The sequence below is a fragment of the Puntigrus tetrazona genome, chromosome 25, assembly GCF_018831695.1.
Source record: "Puntigrus tetrazona isolate hp1 chromosome 25, ASM1883169v1, whole genome shotgun sequence".
Classification (NCBI taxonomy): Eukaryota; Metazoa; Chordata; class Actinopteri; order Cypriniformes; family Cyprinidae; genus Puntigrus; species Puntigrus tetrazona.
The window spans coordinates 10,374,559-10,402,019 of NC_056723.1; the positions used below are offsets into that span (position 1 = coordinate 10,374,559).

At 38.2% G+C, this 27,461-nt stretch overlaps 1 protein-coding gene across 2 annotated transcripts; it reads left to right on the forward strand.

Annotated features, from left to right (window-relative positions):
• hcn4l (hyperpolarization activated cyclic nucleotide-gated potassium channel 4l) lies at window positions 1-27,432 on the forward strand. Of its 2 annotated transcripts, XR_006248002.1 has the most exons (9): window positions 1-1,031; window positions 10,961-11,384; window positions 12,531-12,692; window positions 14,351-14,569; window positions 18,581-18,727; window positions 18,833-19,073; window positions 22,278-22,442; window positions 23,365-25,088; window positions 25,309-27,432. XR_006248002.1 is itself a non-coding variant. In XM_043227273.1 (8 exons), the coding sequence occupies exons 1-8, from the start codon at window positions 373-375 to the stop codon at window positions 24,909-24,911; spliced, it is 3,564 nt and encodes a 1,187-aa protein (XP_043083208.1). In that variant the 5' UTR covers window positions 1-372; the 3' UTR covers window positions 24,912-27,432. The 2 variants fall into 2 exon arrangements, 1 of the variants encoding a protein (XP_043083208.1); XM_043227273.1 differs by having other exon boundaries at window positions 23,365-27,432.
• The last annotated feature ends 29 nt before the right edge of the window (window positions 27,433-27,461 follow it).

The following is a 27,461-nucleotide window of genomic DNA, read 5'->3' on the forward strand; positions in this document are numbered from 1 at the left end:
TGCTGTCTGCGCTTCTATGGCAACGTAATAGATTATCCATCCCCACGCATGTTACCACAACTGATCTGGACATCTTTTGCACATTGGATTACTGATGTGTCAATGGCCGGGGGCTTCGCAAGTGCTGTTTGAAGAGTAGTTTGGAAAAGGAGGCTGCAATGATTTGTCATTGACACGCGCGTCAAATTGTTTCTCATTCAGACACGTCCCTCCGTCTTCCCGCATCCAGTGTGCGCGCGCTCGGTGTCTAGTATCACAGATGCAACGGGATGCATATTTGTGCGTTCGTGTTTTTGACGACCTATTTTCCTGCCTGCGTCTCCTCTCAGATGATACCGACTGTCATTTGTTCCGTTAAGGTGGTCGATCGCAATGGATAGGGTGCATTCTTCCATGCGCAAACGGCTCTATAGCTTGCCACATCAGTTTGGACACAAGGGTGCTATGACTCGAGACGGCGAAGACAGCGACAAGGACACTCGGAGGAAAAGTGTCAAGATGAAGCATCTTCCCTCACCCTCCTCCACGGGGAGCTCTAAAGGTGTCAGCGAGGCCAAGAGCGGAGACGCGGAGACCGATGTGGGGAGACCCTTCAGAACCAACGTGAACGGCGACTGCCGGAGATTCAGAGGCAGCCTCTCTTCCATCACCAGTCGGCATGCTCCAGACGCGGACCTGGCGGAGCAGAGGTGCCTCATCGGGGACGCGAGTCCCGAGGACGACGGTCCCTCGGAGCAACCCGGACCTGGAGAGAGCCAGGGCGCGCAGGGCGGCCGCGGCGACGGGGCACAACAGGCGCCCTCCGAAGAGCAGTCGAGTTTCGTAAAGTTGGAAGGTATCGATCAAATCATGCCTGACGACGAGCGGCTGTACCAGGCGGGCTTTATGCACAGGCAGTTCGGCGCGATGCTTCAACCGGGGGTCAACAAGTTCTCGCTTCGAATGTTCGGGAGCGAGAAGGCGGTGGAGCGCGAGCAGGAACGGGTCAAATCTGCAGGCTTTTGGATCATTCACCCGTACAGTGACTTCAGGTAATCCCGTGTCTAATTATCGCCTATGCGAACGCTCCCGCTGCCATCGGGCCTCCAGCAAGGAGATCTCCAAAATTAAACGATTCCGTGCTTTGCTCACATGTCTGAGCAGATTAAATACAGCCCGTTAGTCTTTTTCACGGGTTTGGTTTTAAAAACGCCTTTCTGTGTCCTTGATCTTGCTGGGGATATTAAAACCAGGCCCGCCGCTGTCGCCTTCCCTAACCTCACCTGGTCATGTCACCTCTTTCCTGTTTGAATGACATTGATAACATCCACGTATCGCAAGGGCAAACGGTGTCACCAACGCCAGCTGTCTGGGAGTTTCTGTGATTGCTCTGCATTCATTGCGTGAAACTTTCACTGCACCAGCCGCCGAAGTCGAGCGTAATCTCTCGCTTTACTGCGTAGAAAATAAGTCACACAATCGTATTTAGCCGCTGTTCTGGTGTTTTCACTCAAACAGAGCAGTCCGTTTGTGCACAGGCCGGGAAATAGGGTGATCAAAATGGGTTAGCATGACGACGGGCATTATTGGGAGCAAACATCAGAGAGGATTACGACAACACAATTTATTTAATGGCACTCTGGTCCGAGTTGGAGGGGGCAGTACTGACGGTCAGGTAGCTGAAATGGACCACATGGCCTTCGCAGTCAGGACGGCGTGTAAGCCGAGCGGTTATATGCGCTTCTAATGAGCGATTGGCACAGTGTTTTGGATATCAGTCGAAATAAATGATGAGAGATCAGGGCCGTACAGTGCAGAGGAGGACAATGTTAAATCAACACCAGAAACGAAATTTCTGTCATCATTTACTCACCCTCGGGTCACCCGTGTGACTGTCTTACTTCACAGAAGAGATAGTTTAAATAACTGCTTTTGTCCAGTTGATGAAAGTCAGTGGGGTCCAGACGAAACCATTACTGCGTTTTGTTTGGATCCTGTTGACTTTCACTGTATTTGAATCAAAAGCAACCAAATGTATCTTCATTTTCTCATATAAATAGAAGTCATACATGTTTGAAATTAAATTAAGGATGAGTAAATTATGACATTTTTCTTTTTTTTTTTGTTTTTTTGTTTGTTTTTTTTCGTTTTTTGTTTGTTTTACTCTTCCCCTTACACACTGTAAAAAAAAAAAAAAAAAAAAAAATATATATATATATATATATATATATATATATATATATATACACACACACACACACACACACACACACATATATATTTTTTTACTATTTAAAATCTATTTAAGTCTATTTTAACTTTTTATTCAGTGTCACTTGCAAATGCTCTTAAATTATTTGTGAGATTTGCCAGCTATTTCTTAGCGGAAAAAATTATTGAAAAGACAAGAAACACAATGAATAAAATTTTCAATAGAAAGAGTGAAATAATACTTTTTACTCCAATAATATTTTTTTTGAATATAATTTTTACAGTGTAAAAAAATTGGAAAAGGAGCTGGCATATTATATATATAATATGTTATATTGAGTTTAACCGAATATACAGGACAATGCATTATGTAATTCAAAATATGTGTAAAACACCTATAGAAAAAGGACATTTATGCTAACATTGGACCTTTTTATACACATTTCTTAGAATATTTCCCTTTAATATGTACCAACCAAACAACCAACCAAAATGCATCTGATAGCTTAAATCAAGTGTATATATATATATATATATATATATATATATATATATATATATATATATATATATATATAAACTAATGTTATTTCAGGAAGCATCTAGACCTGTTGAGTACCAAATGACCACAGCAGCAGGTGATTTGTAAAGTTTCAGCTATCATAAGAGGTACCGTCCTTAGTCGTCTGGCATTTTCACGTTTGCCCTTGTCTCCTTCTTCTCGCACTTGCTTCATCCCTCTCTCCCCGTGCTCTCTGACCTTCCTCCCCTCAGCACTGTTAGGGAAGGGGATGGGCAATGCAGGGACTTCCATTTGCTGATTGCATCACCTGGTTGATGCAGAAAACGAGAAGAGAGCGTCAGAATGTGGACGGAGGCCGTTGAGATGGGGGTTGAAGGTTAGCATCGGTGTTCAAGGGGTTCTGGGATAAGGGAAGCAAAGAGACGTGCTTTTTTTTAATGAATCACCACAGAGCACCTCTGTTCCGCAGCGCATTTGGAAAGAGTAGGAAACATAATTTTCTGCTAAACAATTTGGTGCATCACATCATTTCTCCATTAGCTTCAGCTGAAAATGAAAGCAGTGCTGTCTCACAGAGCTAAAAATTTCCATCTAGCATTTTAGAGCAGTGGAGTCGTGTAAGCAAACATATCAACCTGTTTATTAAATTACAGACTAAACGTATTACTTCGACGGATGTGAATACATAGGTGTTTCTTCAGCGTTATGCTCTGGCTATAGTCAAACTAACATAGTTTTAATTTCTTTTTAAGGCTTTTTGTAGGCATTTTATAAGAACTTTTAAAGGATCATGAAACGTAGTAACGTTCTCCGATGTATGTTGCAAATAAAAAAAAGTATTGTCACATTATTCCGAATATAAGGAAAAAAGTCTTCATAGTTTCATTTTTTAAACCGTTTTGTTGTTACAGTTTAAAAGCGTATCAATGTAAAATCTGACTTTGTAAATAATGCAAACAGCATCTTACAGTTTTCATAACAGGTACATAACAGTTACAAAACTATCATTTAGAAGAGAGAGAAAAAAAAACAACAAAACCTAATAGTTATTCTAAAATAAACATATCTTAATAAACTACTAAAAGGTCAGCCAACAGTTCAAAAACGCATTCATACAGTAACATACAGACACATACAGTAAGATTTGTAATATTTTTACAATATTTTTGTAATAGTTTCTTATGTTCATCAAGACTAAAAGTAATATTGTGAAATATTTGTAAAATAATGTGTTTCTGTTTAAATATCATTTATTTCTGGGATGCAAAGCTGAATTTCCATCAGTCATTACTCCAGTCTAAAGAGTCGCATGATCCTTCAGAAATCATTCTAATATGCTGATTTATTATTAGAATTATCATTGTTGGCAAAGTTGTGACGGCAAATATTTTTTTGTAAACTTTAATACTTTTTTCAGTATTCTTCGGTGAAGAAAAAGTTATGAAGAACAGCATTTATTAAAAATATTAATTTGTTCTAACAATATAAATCTTTGCCATCACTTCTTACCAATTTAACACATCCAAGCTGTAAGCTGTAATTTCTTTCAAATAAAAATTACTGACCCCAGACTTCGAACGGTAGTGTATATTGTTAGAAAGGATTTCTGTTTAAAATAAATGCTCTTCTTTTTAATGTCTTATTCATTCAAGAATCCTTAAAAAATATCACAGGTTCAAAAAAAATATTAAGCAGCATGACAGTTTCCAGCACTGATAATAAATCAATAAAAACGGATTAGTTAAATGTCCCATGGCATGAAAATTGTGATACGAGTCCCCTAGTCTGCCTATGGTCCCCCAGTGGCTAGAAACGGTGTTAGGTGTAAACCCCGGGTATCCAGCTTCTCCTTTATGTGGTCATACGGGGAAAGGTTACCTCCCCTTCCTCCGCTTTGACCGCCCAGAGAATTTAACGGTGCACGATCTGACAGGATCTCTGAGGTGAATCAGATCTCACGTGTATATTAAAGACAAACACAACGGGTCTATCCGGTCTTCATGATTTTACAGCTACGTTATGATTCCAGTTAATGTTAAAACTAGCCGCGGGTCCAGCTAATCACAACAGTGCATATACAGTAACATGATTATATATAAATCGTCGGTTTGTTGTTTTTTTATTTCATAAATGATGCAGAAATGCAAAAAAACTTTAGATGGACCCGTAACAACAAAAGACAATACTTTATTACACCTCTTCTGATAAAAAGTGTGCAAACTCAAGCATTTTGGATGATAGTTTCTGTCCAGTCTGCTCATTTTAGTGTTTCACTACAGCTGTCGTCAGCTTTTTGTCAGGCGGTAAAAGCGGGTATACAATCATATTTCTAATTTGAGGCTGTATTACGTCAATTCTGGCACCCAACATCACAAGATGATGATATTTTAAGCTTCTTATGCACCTGAATCTGATGTTTTGAAAGCGCCGCCACAGTCTTCCCTTTGATTCGCATCCAGCTAGCACTGTGACATAGTTGTGACGTAGTTACATTTGATTGGCCTGGTCTAGATCACTCAGAAAAAAACAGGCCAATCAGAAGAGAGGCTCACGAATAGTAATTAGGCAGACCAAAACAGACCTGTTTTTGACAGAGCTCCTGGAAAAGGAGCAGTAAAAACATATTGAGATGGTTTTTGTTACATTTACCACAAATAAATATTGTTAAGGACAAAAAGGTATATGCCATGAGACCTTTAAGACTGGAGTAATGACTGATGGAAATTCAGCTTTGCATCACAGAAAATGAATTATAAAGTAGTAAAATAGAAACCCCTTTATTTTGAATGGTTAAATATATCACAATATTGCATTCTTTTTATCATAAAATATAAAATATCTGAACATATTTCTTCTATTCTAATGCTAAAACATAAAACAACAGCATTTAGGCGCACATGATCCATATTTATATGGATATATTTATAAACATAGTGATACCAGTAAATTACCGTAAAATTACTGGAACTAATTTACCTGTAAATGCAAAACTGCACTGTTCACACTGACTTTTTTCCAGTGCACACACATCCATGTAAAAACAGGTAAATTTTGTGACATCATGAATTGCAAATTAACTCCTAATGGCCGTGCCTCCCGGCGTTGTGTTTGTAAACATGGAGGGATATAGTCGATCAGTGCTTGTGTTGATTTTTGTGTTCCCATTCCTGTAGTTATTGTATTACACGACTTCAAACTGAACTACACAGTGCGGAGTGAATGTGTCAAATGCATAAGAATGCATGACCTCCAACATAAAACGACCCTATAAGTCGTTTGTGCAAGCACCTATTTTTAAGTTTTAAAGTTAAGCCCTCTAGCGGGCGTAAAAATAATGACGTGTCATGTTGCATCTGTCGTCATGAAATGGTGTATGACTGTGATTACCAATGAGTGTTTATTTAAATGCAATGTGTGTGCTTTTTAAACCAATCTTTCTTTGGTGTAATTCATACGAATGACCACACGTAATCCACGTCTAAACCTACCCACAGAAATAGCACAAAGACATCATTTACAGCACATATACATTTTATGAGCACGTGCAATCTCTGGGATTGAACATACATGCCGTTCATTATATAATGCAATGCGATACCAACTGAGCTGCACGAAACCCAAATTATGCTGCAGATAAAAAGAGCAGAAATCATGAATATGAACATGTTCTGTTGCAGATAGGGGCGTAATTTTAGCAGATGCCCTGAAGAGTGTTATTTTAGGGATTTGGACAAACGACTTATATGGGTTTATTGACTGGAGGACAGGTTGAATGTCATGGTTGGCCTAGAGTGGACATCCTATATCATCGTATTTTTTACTACACATGCTCATACTGGTAACTTTGTTCTGCATTCACGACTGCTATCATTATGGAAGTTGATAAATAATGTTACTTACTGGTAAACTGATCTCTTAACGGTAATTTACAACTAAAGACTGTATGTGTGAAAGGTAGATTATAATAACTGCACTGATGCGGCGCAAACAGAAAACACTGATAAAGCCCAAAAATGTAAGAACGATGGACTGTAAAGTAACTCCATGCTTTTATTCCCCATGCTTTAATCTGTTTGTTCTGAGTAGTTATAAAAGTGATAAAGATGTTTTAAATGTCCTTCCTCCTTAATTGCATAATATTAACTTTTGTTGACTCATTTGATTGGTTCATAATAGTGTCGTGTCTCATGATATAGCAGATGTTCGAGAGTTTACGGTCATACGTTGATACTTATGAAATGCAGTAGAGGGCCCTGTTTCTTTCATCTCTATAGTTGTAGATCTTGCTTGAGTTTACTTTCTAAAGGCCAAAAAGGCCAAAAGTGACAGTAGTTAAAGAAACGGCCTTAAGGCTATCTGAATTCAGCCGATTCTTTTGCATGACGGCGGCATGACAGCCACCCAAGTGAATCACGGCAATAGTCTTGCATAAACCTATTATAATGTAGCCGACACATTAGCTTTCTGCAGGGGACTCCAGCGGCCAGAGCGGCTGGTTGAGATGTGGTGCAGAGCATTCGGATGATGGCTAGATCTGGTGAGTAGAGTTGACACAGATTCCACCGAGAGATCATCACAATTGGAGGGATGGGGATTGGGAAAGACAATTAGGACTCATAATATGCTAAGCAGCAACAGATAGAGAAGGAGAATAGAGAGTGTATTTTTGGCAGATTGTAACAGAAAGCTGATTATTGCAAAGGCTTTTGTTTGGATGAAATGTGTTCCCTCTGCTGTCATTTAACAGTGGCTGTCGTCTGTTAGTTGATTTTTAGCCTAAATAGGGTCGTTAAAGATCCACACAACTTCAGAATGAAGGTGGAATCAAAAGTTACACGCAAACCAAATACCTTTTACCTCCATTTTAACGATGTTGAATAACGCCTCTTGTGGTTTCTAGCGTATGTTCTCGTGATATATCATTTGTTTACGCATCTGAATTGAGAAGAGAATAATGTCTGTAATGTGGTTAGAATGATACTATGGTTGATGTGATAGATATTGGATATTCCCAATACAATTACTGCTGTAGTAACAGCGTGGGTTGACAGTTTCATATCCATATTGCATTTACAGTATAGACAGTAATATAGATATGATGGAAGCTTACAGGCTCTAATATAATCCGGAGATTAAGTGAACCAAGAAAATGCTGTGATGTGATGTGATATGATTAGATTAAATAATTGGTAGGCCCAGACAGAATCTGTTTTGTTGTTGGTGATTATTCATTTTTTGCAAAGAAAAAAGACTGGTTTAAATATAGGGAAATTATAATCTTTTTTAATGATACTTAATAAATAGAGAATTATTCTCTTCAGCCGTCCCGTGTTTCTATTAGCCTGCTACATGGTTTTAAATATGGTAATTTATGTGTATACATAAAGTGAATGAATCGTTTTTATATATATATATATATTAGGGCTGTCAAACGATTCATTGCATCCAAAATACACATTTTTGTTTGCATAATATATGTGTGTGTACTATGTATATTTATTATATATGTAAATAATATACATACACATACAGTATACATTTTAAGAAATTTTTATACGTTTTTGCGTGTATACATTTATATTCATAAAATATATATTACATACATTTAATTTATTTAGTTGTAAAATTTCTTTTGGTGTCAGTATGCCGCTCTTAGTCCTTGCATAAGTGTACGGTACAAACAGTTCAGCACATGTTGCTGTAAAACTTATTCTTTTGCCTGCTTTGACCACTGGAGCATCTGTCCAAGGGTAAATGTCAATGGCAAATCCTTTATAATCTGAAAACTGTCTGGAAATAATCTGGCAGATTTAGTGACACTTCCTATAGATGGTTTGTTCTTGTTTAATCTCCTCCAAAGCTCATTTCAAGCAATGTAAAATAGAGCCCTGCAATGTGGAAGTAGTATTTTTCCATTTCGTTAAACCCAGATTTCATATTACATTTAAAAGTAGGTATTTAACATATATGTGATTAGAGTATTAACTTGCCAGAAAAGAAGCAGATAGAATATAATATTAGCATTATTTGGATTCCGTTCCTAATGTATTACAGTAATTCTGAGCGGGAAGTATCTTTTATTTATTGAATTTATTTTAAATTAGCTGGTATGTTATGCTAATATAATAGCTAGTTTCTGGTCAGTTAAAGGTTTTTTTGGAGAGGGACATTCATTTTGATTCGTATGATTTTTATTCTTTAATTAGATACAAAGTTTGCCCAATTTTTGGTATTAACAGACACGTAATTGACTCAAATTAACCAAATTTCTGAAACCATATTTTTTCATCCGTTCATATTCAGATAAACATAAATAGCAACGAAGAGCAACATTTTATCATTTGGTCTCTTCTGGGTTTTTTTAGGCCATTTGGTTCAACAGGGTTGCAGGGTTTTCAATCTGGTCCCATAAGTAAATTAAATTGTTCACATTTCAGTCCTCAAATACCAAATGTGGGTCATTTGCTTACAGTCGTGTCCTTTTACTTTTAAAGAATAAAGTCTGATGAACAAACAATGTTTAAACTAGGAATGTATCTTGTTTCTCTCTATCAGAACATTTGCAAGAACAGATGTTTCTGTGCCCAAAGTTTGCGTGCATGTAACTTATTAACGGTATTAAAGTATCTCAATATCCTATGAGATTTTACTTCTTAAATTAGATTCTTGGATTCTGGTAAAAAGCCATTTTATATATTGGCTTTATTCCTAATTTATATATATATGTACCATTTATATTTTTTTACCAAGAAAAAAGATATCAAATTGAAACTTTTTAGCCTCTGAGGACCTCTGCTTGATTTGGCATGGAATGGCCCAGTTCTTTTGATATGTTTATTTGTTTGTGGTCTATAACAGTAACCTTCAGTCAGGATCCAATACTGTGTGAGATCATGGTTAATCTGCTTTTTATTATATCTGCAGTCATTTCAGAAGCAATTTGTTAGTGACCTATTTATACACAAATATAAGGACCTGAAATCGAACCGAGTGTTTTTTTTCTTGTCTGTGGTGTCAAACAACACCTAATCCCACTGGACAGCTCTGAAATGCTGAGAGCCTCGTTCTCTCTTTGCAATCCATACCGAGCTGGGCGGTTTATCAACCCTCTGTGTGATCGATTTCTGCTTAATTACAACTCAGCAACAAAGAACTGGAATCTAGTAACCGACCAGCTCTCTACCACGGTGTAAATGAAGAAGGCGAATCCACAACTTCAGTTTTTGGTGTACAAAGAAAATATTAGCACATGGGGAAAGGAGCCAGGCAAATACTGTCAAACAGCATGAAATAGTAGCGTTATTGAATGTTTCGCACAACCAGAAAAGGCTCATTTTGGTAAATCAGGGCCAATGGGGTAATTAATGCTGCGTTCAGCAATTATGGCGGCTTGTTTTTGTGTAAACGTTTCACCCAGCAGATCTTTTATTGATGAAATGGCGGTCTTGCCAGAGGTCTCCTGGATGTCTTCCAGCCCCTTTCATTTACATACGTACGACACATCCAATTACCAAACAGGGAACTCATCCATAAACGAGAAGTAATAGCCCAACCAGACAGCCAGCCATTTCCAGCGTCAGTCAGGGGCTAAGCTCATGAAGCGGTCTCAAGAAATCCTGAGTGCGCTTTTTAGATTAATGTTTCTGATTACGGACATCATAATACTTATTTTGAGGAAATGATGGCAGGCGATTACATTCATGCTTTTGGCAGATGCAGTTATCCAAAGCTACTAACTGCTTGCAAGGCATGCATCTTATCAATTACATTTCCTGGGAATTGAACCAGTGACCTTGGTGTTGCTAGCGCAACAGTACAGAACAGGTTGGTCTTAAATGTGCCATTGTTTCTTTTCGGATCTATACACTCTTAAATATTAAGGTGCTTAACGATACCATATAAGAACCCTTTTGTTGTCTAAATGATTTTATAAAGAACCTTTAATATCTTAAGAACACAAAAAAGTTATTTTGTAGCGGATTTTAAAAGATATAGGATAAGGTATATATTTAGTGATAATGTTAATTGTTTACTATTGTTAATAAAAATGTGTAATGATTATATTTTAAAGAATAATTGTAATTAATTCTGATAATAATTATATTATGATATTGACATTTTTATATTTATAGCATTAACAATTTATAGTCTTTTATTGCTTTTATTGGTTAATGGTTTGAAAGGTCGTGCAGACACTTCTGTTCCCAAGGCATTAAATAATCACTTTGTCCATTTTATGTCATCCAGGTTCTACTGGGACCTGATCATGCTCCTGTTGATGGTGGGAAACCTGATCATCATCCCCGTAGGCATCACCTTCTTTAAAGATGAACACACTCCCGCCTGGATAGTCTTTAACGTGGTCTCTGACACATTCTTCCTGGTTGACCTGGTGCTGAACTTCCGCACGGGTATCGTCAAAGAAGACAGCACAGAGATCATCCTGGACCCTCAGCAGATCAAGGTGAGGTATCTTCGCAGCTGGTTCGCCGTGGACTTCATCTCCTCCATCCCTGTGGATTACATCTTCCTCATTGTGGAGACACGCATCGACTCGGACTTCTACAAGACGGCACGAGCGTTGAGGATTGTGCGTTTCACTAAAATACTCAGTCTGCTTCGGCTGTTGAGATTGTCCAGGCTCATTAGATACATCCACCAATGGGAAGAGGTAAGATGCGCTTGTTGGCTTGTAGATGCTGAAAAGAAAATGAACTGTGATATGAACCTTGCTTGATATTCCCGTACCAATAATGGAGCTGCTCATGGTTTCTTTTGATGCTCCAGAAGCAATAGTTCTGTCAAACAAATGCACTCTTTTCTCATAACCACAATTCTAACAGTAATACAAACCATTCAATAAATATTTCTGATTTAAAATGAAAATTCTGCCATCGTTTACTTACCCTTGTGTTGTTTGGGATTTGGGCTGTTTTAGTTTAAAATAACAAAAAAAAAATCGATGCTGGAAATTAATTTTAAAAATGAATTACCGTTAATTGCATGCAGACAAAAGTTTTAGTTTAAATTATATATGTGTGTGTGTGCTGTGTATATTTTTATGTATATATATAAAAACACAAAATGCATGTATTTAGATTAATATATTTTATATCATTTATAAATATATTTAATATATAAACATAACATTTTCTAAAATATATACGTTAATGTGCGAGGTAACAGCGAGGATGTTCTAGGACCAACAATGGAGCTGATCCAAGAACACGTCCTACTTGTTAAAATCACGGTCAGCAATTATAGACAGGTCACATTAACTTCACAGTCGTATCTGAAACTCGGGGACTGCTTTGCCGTCAAGTTGCATTTAATTTTAGCTCTGCCAAAGAATAGCAGCTTCTAAATCAAGCAGCAATTAGCCACGATTACAGGCAGCCATGTGTTACTCAACCTAACCATTGTTTGTCCATGGCAAAGTTAAAAGCGTGCACCATGACCCTTTAATTGCTTCGATCCCTCAACCTTGCGAGTTAACGGAAATCTATTGGATTCCGCACTTTAATTACTGCTATTTGGGAACGCCGCCTTTTTGTCCACTGGGGGGGGGTGCATCAGTACCGTTATGGATCGTGGGTAACATCAGCTTCTCGTTTGGCCTCCCACTGATCTCCTAGGAACTATTAGTGACATTACCAGAAGAGATACAGTACCTTATGTAATACTCCACAAACCCAGCGTTTTGCTACTAAAAACCAGCTTAAGGACAATGTGGCCTAGAACTGAGTGAGGATTAAATCTTAATTGTGACCCAATGCGGCATATTCCAGTTCACATCCCTGACCTCTTTTACTTTCAGATTTTTCACATGACCTATGACCTGGCTAGCGCTATGGTGCGCATCGTGAATCTCATTGGGATGATGTTGTTGCTGTGCCACTGGGACGGATGCTTGCAGTTCCTGGTGCCCATGCTGCAGGATTTCCCTTCAGACTGCTGGGTGGCCAAAAACAAAATGGTGGTAAGTTCGAAGGGCAGACCCGTGTCTGTTTTCTCATTATTTTCCATCGGCAGAGCTCCCAATGATTTATTATTCACAACATCAACATCTCGAAAAAGGAAAACCTGAAAATATAATCGCAGCAAGATTGGGTAGCTGTTTACACCGCTGCAAAAGACAATAAATATCCCAGATGAAACATTTTGAATTATAGAAGGCTGTTTGCACCCCAGAGTTATAAAAAGTTATGGCAGTTTGGTTTACAGTAAGAAAACAAAGGCACAATTGCAACATAAAAAGTCACATTTAAGGGAAATAATCCAGCTGCGAGATATAATTTATGACACCATGAAGTGGCAATTGTGTGCTGTCAGATTTTGTGATATACAGCACATTGTGAAATATAATTATGAGAATTACAAGATTAAAAGTTAGAGATGGTAAATCGAATTCACACTGAAAGATAAAAAGCCAGATGGCATTTAAAATCAGATTTTTCTATATAAAGTTGCTAATACAAGTAACAAAAGTCACAATTACAAGTAACAAAATTACAATCGCAAGTCACATTGTAAAGTATACATTTCACAATTGGGAGATATAAAGTCAGAGTTAATGAAAAATATATATAATTTTGAGATAAAAAAAGGTCTGAGGTATAACGTCACATTGTCATATGAGATATAAAGTCATAATTATGACTAAAAAAGTCCCAAAACTCCCAACTGGGATATATAAAGTCAAAGCAAGATAAAAAGTCACTTAGTACATATGAAGTCAGAAATTTGAGAGATTAAGTGGCAGTTATAAGATAAAAAGTAACACTTTTTTTATTATTAGTAGTAGACTTTTTACTTAATATCTTCTTATACTTTATTGTGATGGGTCAGACAGTTAGTAGTTGCACATTAATGAGAATTAGTAGACATGTGGTTATAAAGGTACTTATAGTTAGTAGAATGTCTAGTGGACTATCAAAAGAAAATGTAACCAAACAAGCTTATAATTACCAAAAAAAAGCCAGTTACTGTAAACAATGTCACATTTGTGAGATATCAAGTCGTAATTACATGTTTTTTAACTCTGAGACTGAAACTGGCAACCGTATCGAACTGATATTGATAAAAGTAATACTTTTGACCGAAATTAGGCCAGCTGCATCATATCCTGGACCTGCATGATAAGTATTCAACCCAAAAGTGCCAAGCCGAGTGACACGTTTTGCTAAAAGACGAACGCTGTCCGTGACTGTGCTTCATTAGCATTTGTAAAACAGTACCTTCTGCTTTCCTCCATCTTCTCATATCAAGAAAGCGCACGCAGCGTTCGTAATGACCCTCCTGCTAAAGGACGTGATTTTTCCCTTTCTCTCTCTCTCTGGCCTTTACCCCGGCTTCCTCCTGTCCTGTCAGAAATATATAGAAACACTGTCACTTTTTTTCCAGTCTAACACTCTTTCTCTCACATTCTGTCATTCGCGACCCTATTTTCTCTCCTCGCGCTCTCATTGGTCCGTACCTTTGTCCCTTCACAACACGTTTTGTCCCTCTTTCACCGTCTCTCCTATTTCTTTTGCTCTCTATCACAATCGCCGTCTTTCATGCTCGTAATTATATTCATGCTTTAATTTGGGTTCTTTATCTCTTCCCCGCTCTCTCCCTTTCTCTCTGTCCTCACAGAATGACACATGGGGTCAGCAGTACTCTTACGCCCTGTTTAAGGCCATGAGCCACATGCTGTGTATCGGGTATGGCATGTACCCTCCTGTGGGCATGACGGATGTGTGGCTGACCATCCTCAGCATGATCGTGGGTGCAACCTGCTATGCCATGTTTGTGGGCCACGCCACCGCCCTCATTCAGTCACTGGACTCCTCACGCAGGCAGTACCAGGAGAAGGTTAGTGGAAAAAAAGAGAGGAGGCGATGAAATCAGTTGGGGCTGGGAGGCTAAAGTGTGGATATTCGCATGCATTGTGCATTTCGTGTTTTGTTACATAATAATGCAATGTAAGGGAGCTTGGGGCAATTTCTTCGCTCGAAATTAAGCTAATGATCCATACTTGCTCAGTAAAATTTGTGCTTTTATCATCAAAAATATTATGTGAGGTGTTATTTTGGGATATCTGAAATTTTAATGCCTTTGAAACCCACCATCTTATTTGTTGGTTAAAAGTTGCTAATGCTGTTGCTGGAAGCTACCATTTTACAACGGCTCTGAAGTCAGGGATTTATGTAGTATTTATAATTACTTGGTTCATTGTTCTAAACAAAATATATAAATATAAAAATAACAAATATTTGTATTTATTGTAAAACTAAATTATATATATATATATATATATATATATATATATATATATATATATATATATATATCACGGGGTGGTTTGGTGTGAAGGAGCACTCAACGAGGATAATTAAACTTAAACAGATTTAATCCTCTTGAAACGGACAAAATAATAATATACAGGTAGGCAGGCAGACAGGCACAACATAAACCACACATAAAAACCTCGACGATCGGACAAACATGAACTCAAACACACAGGACTTAAATATACAAGGTAATTGACTAAATTAACAAGAAACAGCTGAAGACAATGATACAATTAACAGGCACACAGAGCACATGACACAGGACAAAAACGACAACAAAAGAGTCCAAAAACGTAACAAAAAACCAAAAAACAGTATATATATATATATATATATATATATATATATATATATATATATATATATTCTTAAAATATGTGTGCACATTTAGATATAAAAGTAATAATTTAATTTGCGCTGATAATATAGATTTTGGTATTTTTATTAAGTATTTCTGATTTAAAAAAACAACAAAAACTACAATGTTGTGTGAAATATTATAGCAATTTAAAATAACTGATTTATATTTTAATATGTTTTAAAAATGTAATTTATTGCTGTGATTGAAATTTAACATTTACAAAATCCATTAATCCAGTCTTCAATGTCTCATGTAAGTAAAAAAATTAAAACAAGTATTAATAATTGTAAAAAATATATTATTAACCCCACGCTTTTAAAGGGTAGTATTTATTATATTATATTATATTGCTTTAGCATTTACGTTTCAAACATATAACTGTTTATTAAACTAAATGATGACAGGTAGGTTAGTAGTAGTTAAAATGTTACAACTGTCTTCTATATTCCTGTTATTGTTTGTAGAAAATATATTCTAATGGCAGAACCCAAAAAATACAACCTTCATTGACAAGCCAGCAATTAAGGCAAAGATCATTTTAATGAGGGTGGGCAGCTGCCGTTTTCCACTTTGTTGAGCATTGTAAAGATTTCCCAGCAGACAAAATTTCTTCACTCCGAGATCCGAGAACGCCTTTGAAGTCTCGTTTAAAAATAGAAAAACCCTCGTCGCGAGCAAACGAGCGGAGAGAAAAATAGAAAGCGACGAGGGTTTCGTGAGTTTTGAGCGCTCCGCGAGTCGCGGAGGTTTCTGACCTCCGCGGTGATCGATACGCGGTTTTGTGTCTGTAAGTGCGGCGGAGCGGTAATTGAACTGTTGTCATTTTCTATGAGAAGAAAATACAAGTGCTTTGACCTCTGCTGTGTTAAAAGATTCAAGTCAATTCAGCCCGACCGCGGTTGTCATGGCAACTTGCATTGTTGATACAGAAGCTCGTATTGATGCGAGGTTTCCTCCTCTTTCCTCTAAAAACCGCGCGGAGTGTTTTGTTTTCTCGAAAGCTGAATGCATGAAGGCCGACGCTTTTGATTATGGTTTCACAGTACATAATTTACAGTTCCTCTCCACATCTGTTCGAGAGCGTTTAGGAGACGCAAACACGAGGAGAGAGAGAGACAGGAAGATTCGTTTAGGCAGAGCTCAACGGGGATAAAAATGTCTGAAGTTGTCGATTTGTCCTGTTAACTTAGCTGCCGATTTCATTACCTGCCGTACATTCGGGCTTCCACACCGCTCTCCTCGGTGTCAATGAGATTACCAGCCTCCATTTCCAGAAAAAGGACGAATTCCAATGACACACTTTTTTTTTTTTCTCCGACACCATGAGTCATGCTCGCCTTACGCTGGCATTTCGTCGAGCGACTTCACACCCTCGCAGTTGAAACCTAACTGTATAGCGTGACATTATTTCCTGTTGTTTGAACTCTTCCTGCTGGCTTTGTCCCCTGCCCTTGAATATGATAATAGAAGAGCCTCTCGGAGAGCCACTCGGAGATGTTCACAGCTGACATGGCAGGAACATTAGCATGTGGTGAAGGGCACATTGGAACCGGCTACCGTCGACAGCCGAGACAGGAGTTCATGGAAGCGGGAGAGAGAAAGCGAAATGGCTAGTGACAGAACTAAGTTTATTAGAAAGGACAGCACAGGCGTAACGCCGCCGAGCCGCAGTGCCGCAGACGCTCTCTGCCGGTTTCGGAGACACAAATGAAATAACAAAGAGACAGTAGAAGGGGATGGCGGGTAAAATAAACCCTATCAATACTGTACGTCCTTCCTTGAAGTGAAAGAGACAGGCTCGGAGAGCGGGACAAACAGAAAGACAATGATAAATGGGGAGATGGCCGCTGGTGTGAAAATACTGCCGAGCTTTGCAGATGGAGGCTGCTGTAAATATGGAGCCGGACAGTTACACTGACCGAGCCATTGTTTTGCAGGACGTTTAGTCAATATTTATTTATTGGTAGCTGTATATAGTTAGAGAAGACACTTTTAGGGTCTAAAGTCGGACGGTTTAAAGTCTATTCGCACCTCGTCACGAAATCATACATAACAGGACTTTAGAAAAGTCAATGGATTACTAAGAGCTACTTTGTTCCAAGTATAAAAATATTGGAAAGTGATCCTTTAAAAAAGAAGTGACTGTGCTATTTTAAGGTGATGGTATCGTATATCATATAATGTCATAGTGCTTTAAAGTATATTATGATAATGTATAATTACCATTTGTACTGTTATACATATGTAAATGATCGTGATGTTAGTGTCACGGGTTGTGGTTAGCAGGAGAGCACACAACGAGCATAAAGGGAACTAAAGCGTTTTAATCTACTCAGAGATGAAAATAAACAATATAAATGCAGGCCGATAGGACAAAATCACATGCACATAAAGACGAGATCGGACAAACAGAACTGAAATCACAGGACTTAAATACACCGGGTAAAACACTAAATTAACTACACACAGGTGAAGACAATAAAGACAATTAACTAAAGTGGGTTAAACGGAACACATGGCACACGACAAAAACAATAACAAAGTCCAGACAACGTGACAGTTAGAAATGCTGTGCTTCTAAATTTATTTTGATAATGAACAAAATTCTTTATTTACAAACTTTTTTGTTGTACTTTCTGTGCTTTTTTTTTGTTTGTTTTCTTTAGTTTTATAGTACTTTACTTTGACATAATAATAATAATAATTATCATATTTGTATATGTGTGCATATGTGATTTTATACTTTTTTGAACTTTTTTTATTTTTGCTTTGTTTTTGTGTGTGTTTTGTTCGATTTTTTTGTGTTTTGTTTGAATTTTTTTTTGCCTTTTATTTTGCTTTCTTTGCTGTTGTTTTGCTCTGTGCTGTTTTTTTGGTTTGTTTGTTCATTTGTTTGTTTTGTTTCGTTTAGCTTTGCTTTAGTTTTTTGTTCTGTTTCCAAACAAGTGTCAGGTGTCAGTTAGATCTAACTATCTGTCTGTATTCTCCATTACTCCGTTACTCGGTCTCATATTTGATCTCGCTAAGGTCTTTAAAAAAACGTTTCAGATCATAGAAATCGCATTTGCATTTCTGTCCACCTTCCTCAAAAAATGTTACGTTTAGACATGCTGATGTAGATAAATACGTAACATTCAGGTTGATAATAGAGTTTATATGTCATTTGTACAGTACAAGCAGGTGGAGCAGTACATGTCGTTCCACAAACTTCCTGCAGACATGCGGCAGAGGATTCATGATTACTATGAGCACCGCTATCAGGGGAAGATGTTTGACGAGGAGAGCATTCTGGGAGAACTGAACGAACCGCTCAGAGAGGTTAGTAATAACATATACGCCAGTTATTGTATTACTCTCATTGCGTAGCTTGTATTCTAGTATCGAACGGTTCTATCCACTCATGCTGACATTCTTGGTTTACAGGAAATCATCAGTTTTAACTGTCGAAAGCTTGTGGCTACAATGCCGTTGTTCGCCAACGCGGATCCAAACTTTGTGACCTCCATGCTCACCAAGTTACGTTTCGAGGTGTTCCAGCCAGGAGATTATATTATCAGAGAGGGGACCGTCGGCAAGAAGATGTATTTCATCCAGCACGGCGTACTAACTGTTCTGACGAAGGGCAGCAAAGAGACAAAGATCTCAGATGGGTCTTACTTTGGAGGTAAGGAAACGCTGGTATCGCTGGATTGGATGGTACAGCTTTCCGTTTGATCCTTGGCCCTGTATGAGAATAGTTTTGAAATGTTGCTTGACACGAGGAAGGATTTTTTTTACAAGCTAATGCGGATGAATTGGCATTTAAGTTGCAGCAAATAAGTTTGTGTTTTTATTAGAGAGGTTTTATGTGCTTAATGTTCAGGCTGGTACCATCATGTTCTTCGGTGTTATCGGCTGGTTCTCCCAGGGAACCAAATCAGTGAATGGCCACGCTTTTGGAGCCTGGGGAAATTCCTCACCCAGCATAAGTTAACCATTCATGAAATTAATTTCCCTCACAAGATTGAGGAAGGAGGGGAAGATAACAGTTTGAGTTGAGGCTTGTCATCAGAGGCTGTTCGCTGCAGTTTTTCTCATTACCATTGTACGAATCCACGTAGATTTCCTTTTTTGTGTGTGTTGTACATTTTCTGCTTTTAACTTTGCCGTTTATGAAGGCATCATTTATACGTCGCCCATAATCAAATGCCTTTTAAATGGCAAAAATACAATTTATTCACATTATAGTTTACCCTGTATGCAAATAGTGAGTCTACCAAACAAATCAACACGCTCTATTTTCTGAAGAAAATGAGGGTGATGCAAATATTTTGAAATAAATTATACACCACCTGGTCTCCCAACGCAAGCTAACCTCTTTCCAGGCGTCCTGTGCCATTATAAACTCTATTACTGTCTCCTGTGCGGTTCTGGGATCACAACTAAGTAGTTTGTGCTATCAGTGAGCTGCAGATTTAGTCAAGAAAAAAAAATGTCATCATATTTTCCAAAAAAACCCTTTCCTTCTGCCCAGGCTCGTTTGAGGTCATTACATGTTCAACAAGCCGCTCATAATCTCTTTTCCCATAAACCCTGTGTGAAAGTGCAGAAAGGAGGAGCAGTCTGGATTCTGGCCTAGTCCTGAGCTCACCCAGTCCCCATATGTCATCTGTTCTTTCTCTTGTCGATCTGGTTAAGCTGAGAATACAATGCTAGTACTACACACTGCAAAAAATATGCCGTATACTGCCCACTATTTTAATATTTATGAATATAGCATATAAAAACAGCACAAAAACTTATATATAATGCCTTTCAGTATTTGAGGTCAGTATGATTTATTCTTAAAGAAGCAATGATGCATTAAATTGAACAAAATAAGCACTGATAACCTTTCAAAAAGGTTTTTTGAGTTTCAAATCACCATATAAGATTTCTGAAGGATCATGTGACAGATGAAGACTGGAGTAATAATTCTGAAAATTGTAATCTTAATAATATTTCACAATATTACAGTTTGTGCTGTATTTTTGATGAAGTATACATTTTTGTGAACATAAGAGACTTCTTTCAAAAATCCTACCAAACCAAAACTTTTGAAAGGTAGTGTCTAAAAAATTATTTCTTTGCATTTTTACTTTAGCTATTCCAATTACTATGTATGCAATTCATTTTTAACAAATGTGCATCTGTAAAAATGTTAGTAGTCAAACAATCACAGAAGATATCTCACGGTACTATATGACTGCTATATTTACCATGAAAAATTAATATGAGATTCATATTTAATGGTATATGAAATAATAGCAATGGAAAGCCTCATAATTAAGTCAAAACATTGTTATTACTGTAGTAATGTGTTTAAAACCATGTTGTCTATGCATTTTTATTTGTATTTCTCCATCTCCCCCTGCCCTCACACCACCCTTCTCCCCTCAGGATGTGTGTTAGTGAGTGTGTGTGCTCTGATGGAGTGGCTCTTGGTAGCATGTTCTTTATGACTCTGGCCATGACGACTAGACAGAGTAAAAAAAGAGAATGAGAATAATGTCTACAGCCTCCTCTACCTCTCTGTCTTTCCCAAACAACACCACTTAATCATTCAGGTTTTTGAAGGTCCAAAAGCACTTAATAGTATTCTTATTTTTCAGTAATCATCTTTAATATTTCGAAAACACTATAAGCTGTTATAATTGGAATACAAGACTTAAAGATTGTCACACAAACAAAGCTCTTCTGTTCAAGATTGCGATTTAATTGATTGGTTAGGTAGTAAGAGGATTTATTTAAAGAGATACGAACAATTGTTTGATTAACTCTTATGTCGTTCCAATCCTTGCAAATTAAGACATTTTTGATGAAACCTGAGAGCTTTCTGATCTTTCATAGACACCAATGCAACTGACATTCAGGGCCCAGAAAGGTAGAAAGAACACACATGTGTTGCTGCTGACCGATCAATCAATCAATCAATCAAATAGCTGTCTTGAGCAGTAAAACTTTGTTTCTGTGACCGTCTGACAGCCAAAATGAACGCTGTGTGTTATCCAGTCAGAATTCAAATAAGTTTTGATGATAATTATCATTTCTCATTGTAAGACATTACTAGATTTATGCTTAAAACAAGAAAAAATGTAGTTGTGATGTAGTTATGAAAATCAGTGGTGAGGCTATGTGGGAGTCGGCAAACAATGCTTAGCAGCTTTAACTTTATAATTTCCATTAAGCTGTGCAGAGAATTCACTTTTTTAGCTTTTAAAAATGGTATGAACTAGTCAGTGAACTAAACAGTAAAACTGTATTTCTTAGGTGCAAAGTCGAGATACTGACTGGGAACACCCAATTACCACATTAGTGTTGACAGTCCCCTGTGTCCTCTCCTCAAACCTCCTGCTTGTCTGTCGCTTAGAAATTTCCTCCGCATTTGAGATAGAGCTTTTACTCTGTGATCTGACTGGACAGATGATAGCTGAGTACAACTCTAAGCTGTCAAAATGGTATTTTAATGCTCTGGGTGCAGATTAAAAAAAAGACCATTCAAAAAAGCAGCCTCGAAGTATATAAAGTCTGAGTCACTGCATTTACAGCAAGTATATTTAATTCATGGTTCCCACTATTGTGAATTTATGCACATATTAATAGTGCTGGAGTGCTCTAAATTTAGGCTGAAGAAACATTTATGTTTAATGCTCAGTTAGGAGCTGGATACTAGGGTATACCCATTCATACATTCATTTATTTACTCTTCATTCTATTATTTCTATAGATATATAGATAGATATACTTGTAGAATTGTACATGTTCTTTTCGCATGGTTCCTCTTACAAGAGCAGGATACATGTTATTCCTGTGTGGCCTTCAATTTGCTCATGTTGCAAAACGTCCACAGAGATCTGTTTGCTGACTCGAGGCAGAAGAACAGCCAGCGTGAGAGCAGACACATACTGTCGTCTGTACTCGCTCTCTGTGGACCATTTCAACGAGGTGTTGGAGGAGTACCCCATGATGCGACGCGCCTTTGAGACCGTAGCCCTCGATCGGCTTGACCGCATAGGTGAGAGCTGTCAGTTCAATAGTTTTTCACAGCTGCTCTGAGATGTCCTTGAAGAGCGGAGAGTTTAACAAGTGATCACACCTTTCCCTTGCTTTTATTGTAATTTCTTTTCAGTTTGAAATCAACATGAATTGCAGTTTGCAACATAATGTAATGTATTATAATCAAAACAGTATATTTAATTAAAAGAATTTGGGTATTGATTACTTTTACCAAACAACTACAAATGCCTCATGATTGACTCACCTTCAAGCCATCCTAGGTGTGACTTTCCTCTTTTAGACAAATACAATTAAAGTAAAAAAATATATATACTGGCTCTTCCAAGCTTTAGAATAGAAGTGAATGGAAGTTGAAATTTTGAAGCTCAAATAAGTGCATCAATTTATCATGAAAATTATCATGAAGTTATACAGATTACAGTTTATGTATACAGTTTAAATAAGGATATAACACAAATGCATCATTTGATTCAGACAGCTTTTATTAACCCCCCCTTAGCATTTATTGTAATGGTTGGACACACTGTTTTGCTTCAAAATCTTGACCTCCATTCACTGCCATTATAAATCTAGGAAGAGGCAAGACATGTTTTGATATAACTCTGATCGTATTTGTCTGAAAGAAGGAACTCATGTACACCTAGGATGTATTGAGGGTGAGTACATTATGAAATAATAAAAGTTTTTGGGTGGACTATTCCTTAAGCCAGGGGTGTTCAAACCCTCTCCTGGCTTTCATGCAGCAGGAATGAACACCCCAGCTTAAGTGATGTCCATGGAAAAGTAAGTTAAAAGGTGAAGCAGGATGCGCAGATATAGTTCACAATAAGACATTTTGTCAATTGATTTCATGTTATAACATCATTTAAAATCAAATAAACTTTAATTTCCCAGCCTTACATGTTGACTTGTCTTCACAGGAAAACGTAACTCTGTACTCCAGCACAAGGTCCAACGGGATCTCAATTCCGGAGTACTGAACTACCAAGAAAATGAGATCATCCAGCAGATAGTACAGCATGACAGGGATATGGCCCATTGTGCCCACCTCATGCAGACACCTCCTCCAGCTCCTCACCCAGCAGCCACTCCATCATCCCACACCCCCGTCATCTGGGCACCACTTATTCAGGCTCCTCTACAAGCTGCCGCAGCCACAACTTCTGTCGCCATTGCCCTTACTCGCCACCCTCATTTGCCCCATACCCTCTTCCGACCCCCTGTCCCACTGCTTGGCTCTCTGAAAGACCAGCCCGGGTATGTAAAAAGGTTCCCAACTGCACTTTCAGGTGCTGCTGCATTTGGTGGCTCCTCCTCAACCAGCTCGCAGTTTAGCTCTTGTATAGAGACCCCAATTCTGGACACACTCAGGACCGAGAGATCATCTACCTCCACACCTCCACCACCGTCCTCCAGCTCTCTGCCATCCACCATCACAACAACAGTCACCACCACCACCTCCAACATCACAGAGTCTTCCTTCTACCCCCACAGACCCTTTGCTTCGCACGGGTCCAAAGACTTCAGCATTGCCCAACTTCATTCCCAACCACTTCCTCAGGCGTCTTTCCCCGGCATTGCTGCAACACTTCCTGGGTTCTTCCAACAAGGAGCAATTGGAGGAGAAGCTGTCCAGCTTGCAGTTCCCCCTGCATCCACCCTTACTCCTTTGATAGCTCATTCAATAAGTCCAATTCTAACCCAACTGCATTCAGCTCAGCTAACTCCTCAACAAACAAAACCAATTCAAGATTTGAATAAAGTTGCAAGGACAGCCTCTCAGTCCCCTATAACAGAGTCCCCTGTCCGTCCCAGGAGCATTATTGAACAAGTCCCGAGTCCAACAAGTGTCCCCTCCCAACACGCTCAGATTAGTCTACAGCCGGATGTACTTTCCCAGCTTTCCCATGAACCATCTGCTCTTGCTTCCCTTGCACAATATGGGTCCGGAAATGCGTCTCCGTGTAGCACACCTTCAGCCTGGAGCCCAACATGCCAGAGTCCTACAGTGGAGAAGATGAGAATGTCCGCGCACAGCCACCCTGCTAGCATCTCTGGATCCCAAAGCTCACTCCTAACCCCTCAGACACTCTTCCCACCGCCACCTCAACAAAGAGAGAGGGGCGGATCTCTAGTTGACCTACCTTCCCACGACTTAAGCACCATTTCCATGTCTCTCCCCACCCCAGGACTACCTGAAAAGTCCAAACCGGCTGGAAGAGGACCTCAACCACCGGACTTATCCCATCACAGAGGATCTGCTTCAGGTTACTCGCCACTCCCTTCACCCCCTCCCCTTATGAAACCATTTAGCTCAATACCTGGTCACGTTGTCCTATCAAGACAAACTTCCAAGTTGTCCATAACTCAGACTGGGTCCTCAGGTGGGTCACCAGCCCACGGATCTAGTGACAGGTCCACCCCTGGGACTCCAAGCTTGCCTCCCAAACTCCCATCGAACTTGTGAGAATGGATTGCACCCTCCTGCGATGAGTGAGCAACATTTTTTAACATTGACATTGACATTTCTCACCAGAGAAGGAGGGTGTATGTTCATCGACTTGGATTTCTATCGGTCCAATGACTTCCCTATTTGTAATGCCAAAAGAAGGAATGGACTAACAAAACTGACCGAAGAATGAAGGTGTGACTTAAATTTGTCTTCCAAGTTCTGTCAGTAATTTTTGCAATATTATTGTCTGATGATAAGACTGTATAGGGATATGCAAATGATGACTTCCAAAAAAAAACAAACAAAAAAACAAAAAAGTAATAATTCTAAAGGACGTACGTGTGTTTGTGTGTGTGTATGCGCGAGCGAGCGATTGCTATTGTCATGTTATAATAGTGTGCTCTTTTTAAAGGAGGGAATTATGCTGGGTCAGGGAAGCTAAGCTACATTCGTCGCACTTCATCAGCCGGGCATCATCTGTCACTGTGAAAGAACACGCCGTACAGGTCTCTCCGGGCAGGTGGCACAGATATACACACACAGGTGCACAGAAACGTTCACACATGCACAAACAAACCTAGCCCTCAACATCCCAATTATCTAGACCTAGTATGATCTTTCCGCTAGACCTTGACCCCATACATACCTCCTTGGCGACGAAGAGGTACTGCTCAGTATCTATGGCCTTTCCTTTTTGTAACAATACTGCCTTAGTGTCTGGACACCAGGGAATGACACCCTCACTTCCACAACAGAACCGAGAATATTAAGAATGTTTTGCAATCATTTTGTATGTGCTTTGTATGTGAACTTGTGCAGTACTTAAGCAATAAAACTGTATGCTTGGTTTTTGTACGTGCACGGAGGTTGAACTGTAAATTGCAGCTTTCTTCCTGTCAAACAAAAGATACTGGGTGATTGTGACAATGGCAACGACACTACTAATATGAAGCAGTTATAAAAAAAGCCCACTGCAGTTACCAAAGCTTATGAGTTGAGAACTGTAATTACAGTCACGTTCGATTTTTGGTTTGTATGTTTCATTTCTGTTTTGGATCTGTTCAAAGGCACATTTTATAAAATGCAGTAAGCCTATACCCCACAATGCATGAGGTTATATATGCTTTCTGGTTGTGCAATACATGTTTTGGTTAGTATGTATTATATTTCATATCTGTGAAATTAAACATTTTTAACCATTTAAAATGTATTTTGAGCAGAGGTACAGCAGACTAAAATAACAAAGACGACTCTGCTAACACAATAGTTAGCCTAGCACCTGCTGTGATATGCCATATGTGGCTGGTGGTAAAAGGAGGAATAGTATTTTTCTAAGTGTCCTTCCTTTTGAGCAAAGCTTATACAGGTGGATCATGAAAATTCCCTGCCTCGTCCCAGGTTATTATATATTGTCTAATTTATATGATTTTATATTACATGTCTATGTATATATCTATTTATTGTGTATGTGTTTGTTTTGTTAATCTATATATTCATAATTTAAACTATATACTGTCATCATCGGACTGCAGATACTGTCATTATGCATCACTCGGTCCTTCCGCTCTCAATTCTCTTCCATTCTTGCAATATGCATTTGATTATCATATCATTATTTTCATTTTCAGACTCTGATTTTTTCCAAGTTAACATGATTCCCCTGCATTGAAGTCGGATAAAATTGCAAGGCAAAATGCAAATGAGAGCGTTATACGTGATGTTGAATATTAATGAGTTAAATATCAAAGCATCAAAGAGCTTTTTGTTAGTATTACAGAGCACACAATACATTACACTGTAATATTTCTCTTTTTCAGGTCTGAGTGTGTGTGTATGCGTGTTTTACTGTGCATTTATGTTGTAGCATTTTATAATACTCTGTGCATTTATTATTTATCATAACCAAAGTGAGGTATCATTAATGATTGTTATACAGTAGCATTTTTAACTACATCAACATAATTACCGAGAAGTATTGATGGACTATTTGGTCATAAAGGATGCTCATTCCTTTTTGGTGTTCGAGAATTGTAATAATCCAAAACAGAATTTATGGTCACTGTATGGCAAAATGGTTTAGCCATATGGCATATCCACGATGGACAAGTTGTGCGTCATTATGCATCGGTCTACAGTGCACTTTCAGTTCATCAAAAAAAGAAAAATTATACTTCCATCCTAACCAGCTTCTTCCTGGAATATGTCCCCTTCAGAGCTCATAGACACATTAGTGCAATATTTTCACATGGAATATGAACAACTGCTGTCAGTTATTATTTATTTTTTGAGTTGGAAGATGACCAGACTTGCCATATTTGGTCAGTGTTTCACTGTATCATGATTATAATGATGATAATTATGGTAACAATATGTAATATGACTAACATGCTTCAGATTCAAAATATTACAGAATATAATGTTCATCATGAATACTGAATAATCATGTATGTACGAATATTCATGAGTATAGCTATATGATATTTCATTTAAACTATGTTAATCGATAAATAATTGTAAAAAAAATTAAATTTTATTGTTTTTCTTTGTTAAGTCTGTGTTATGTCA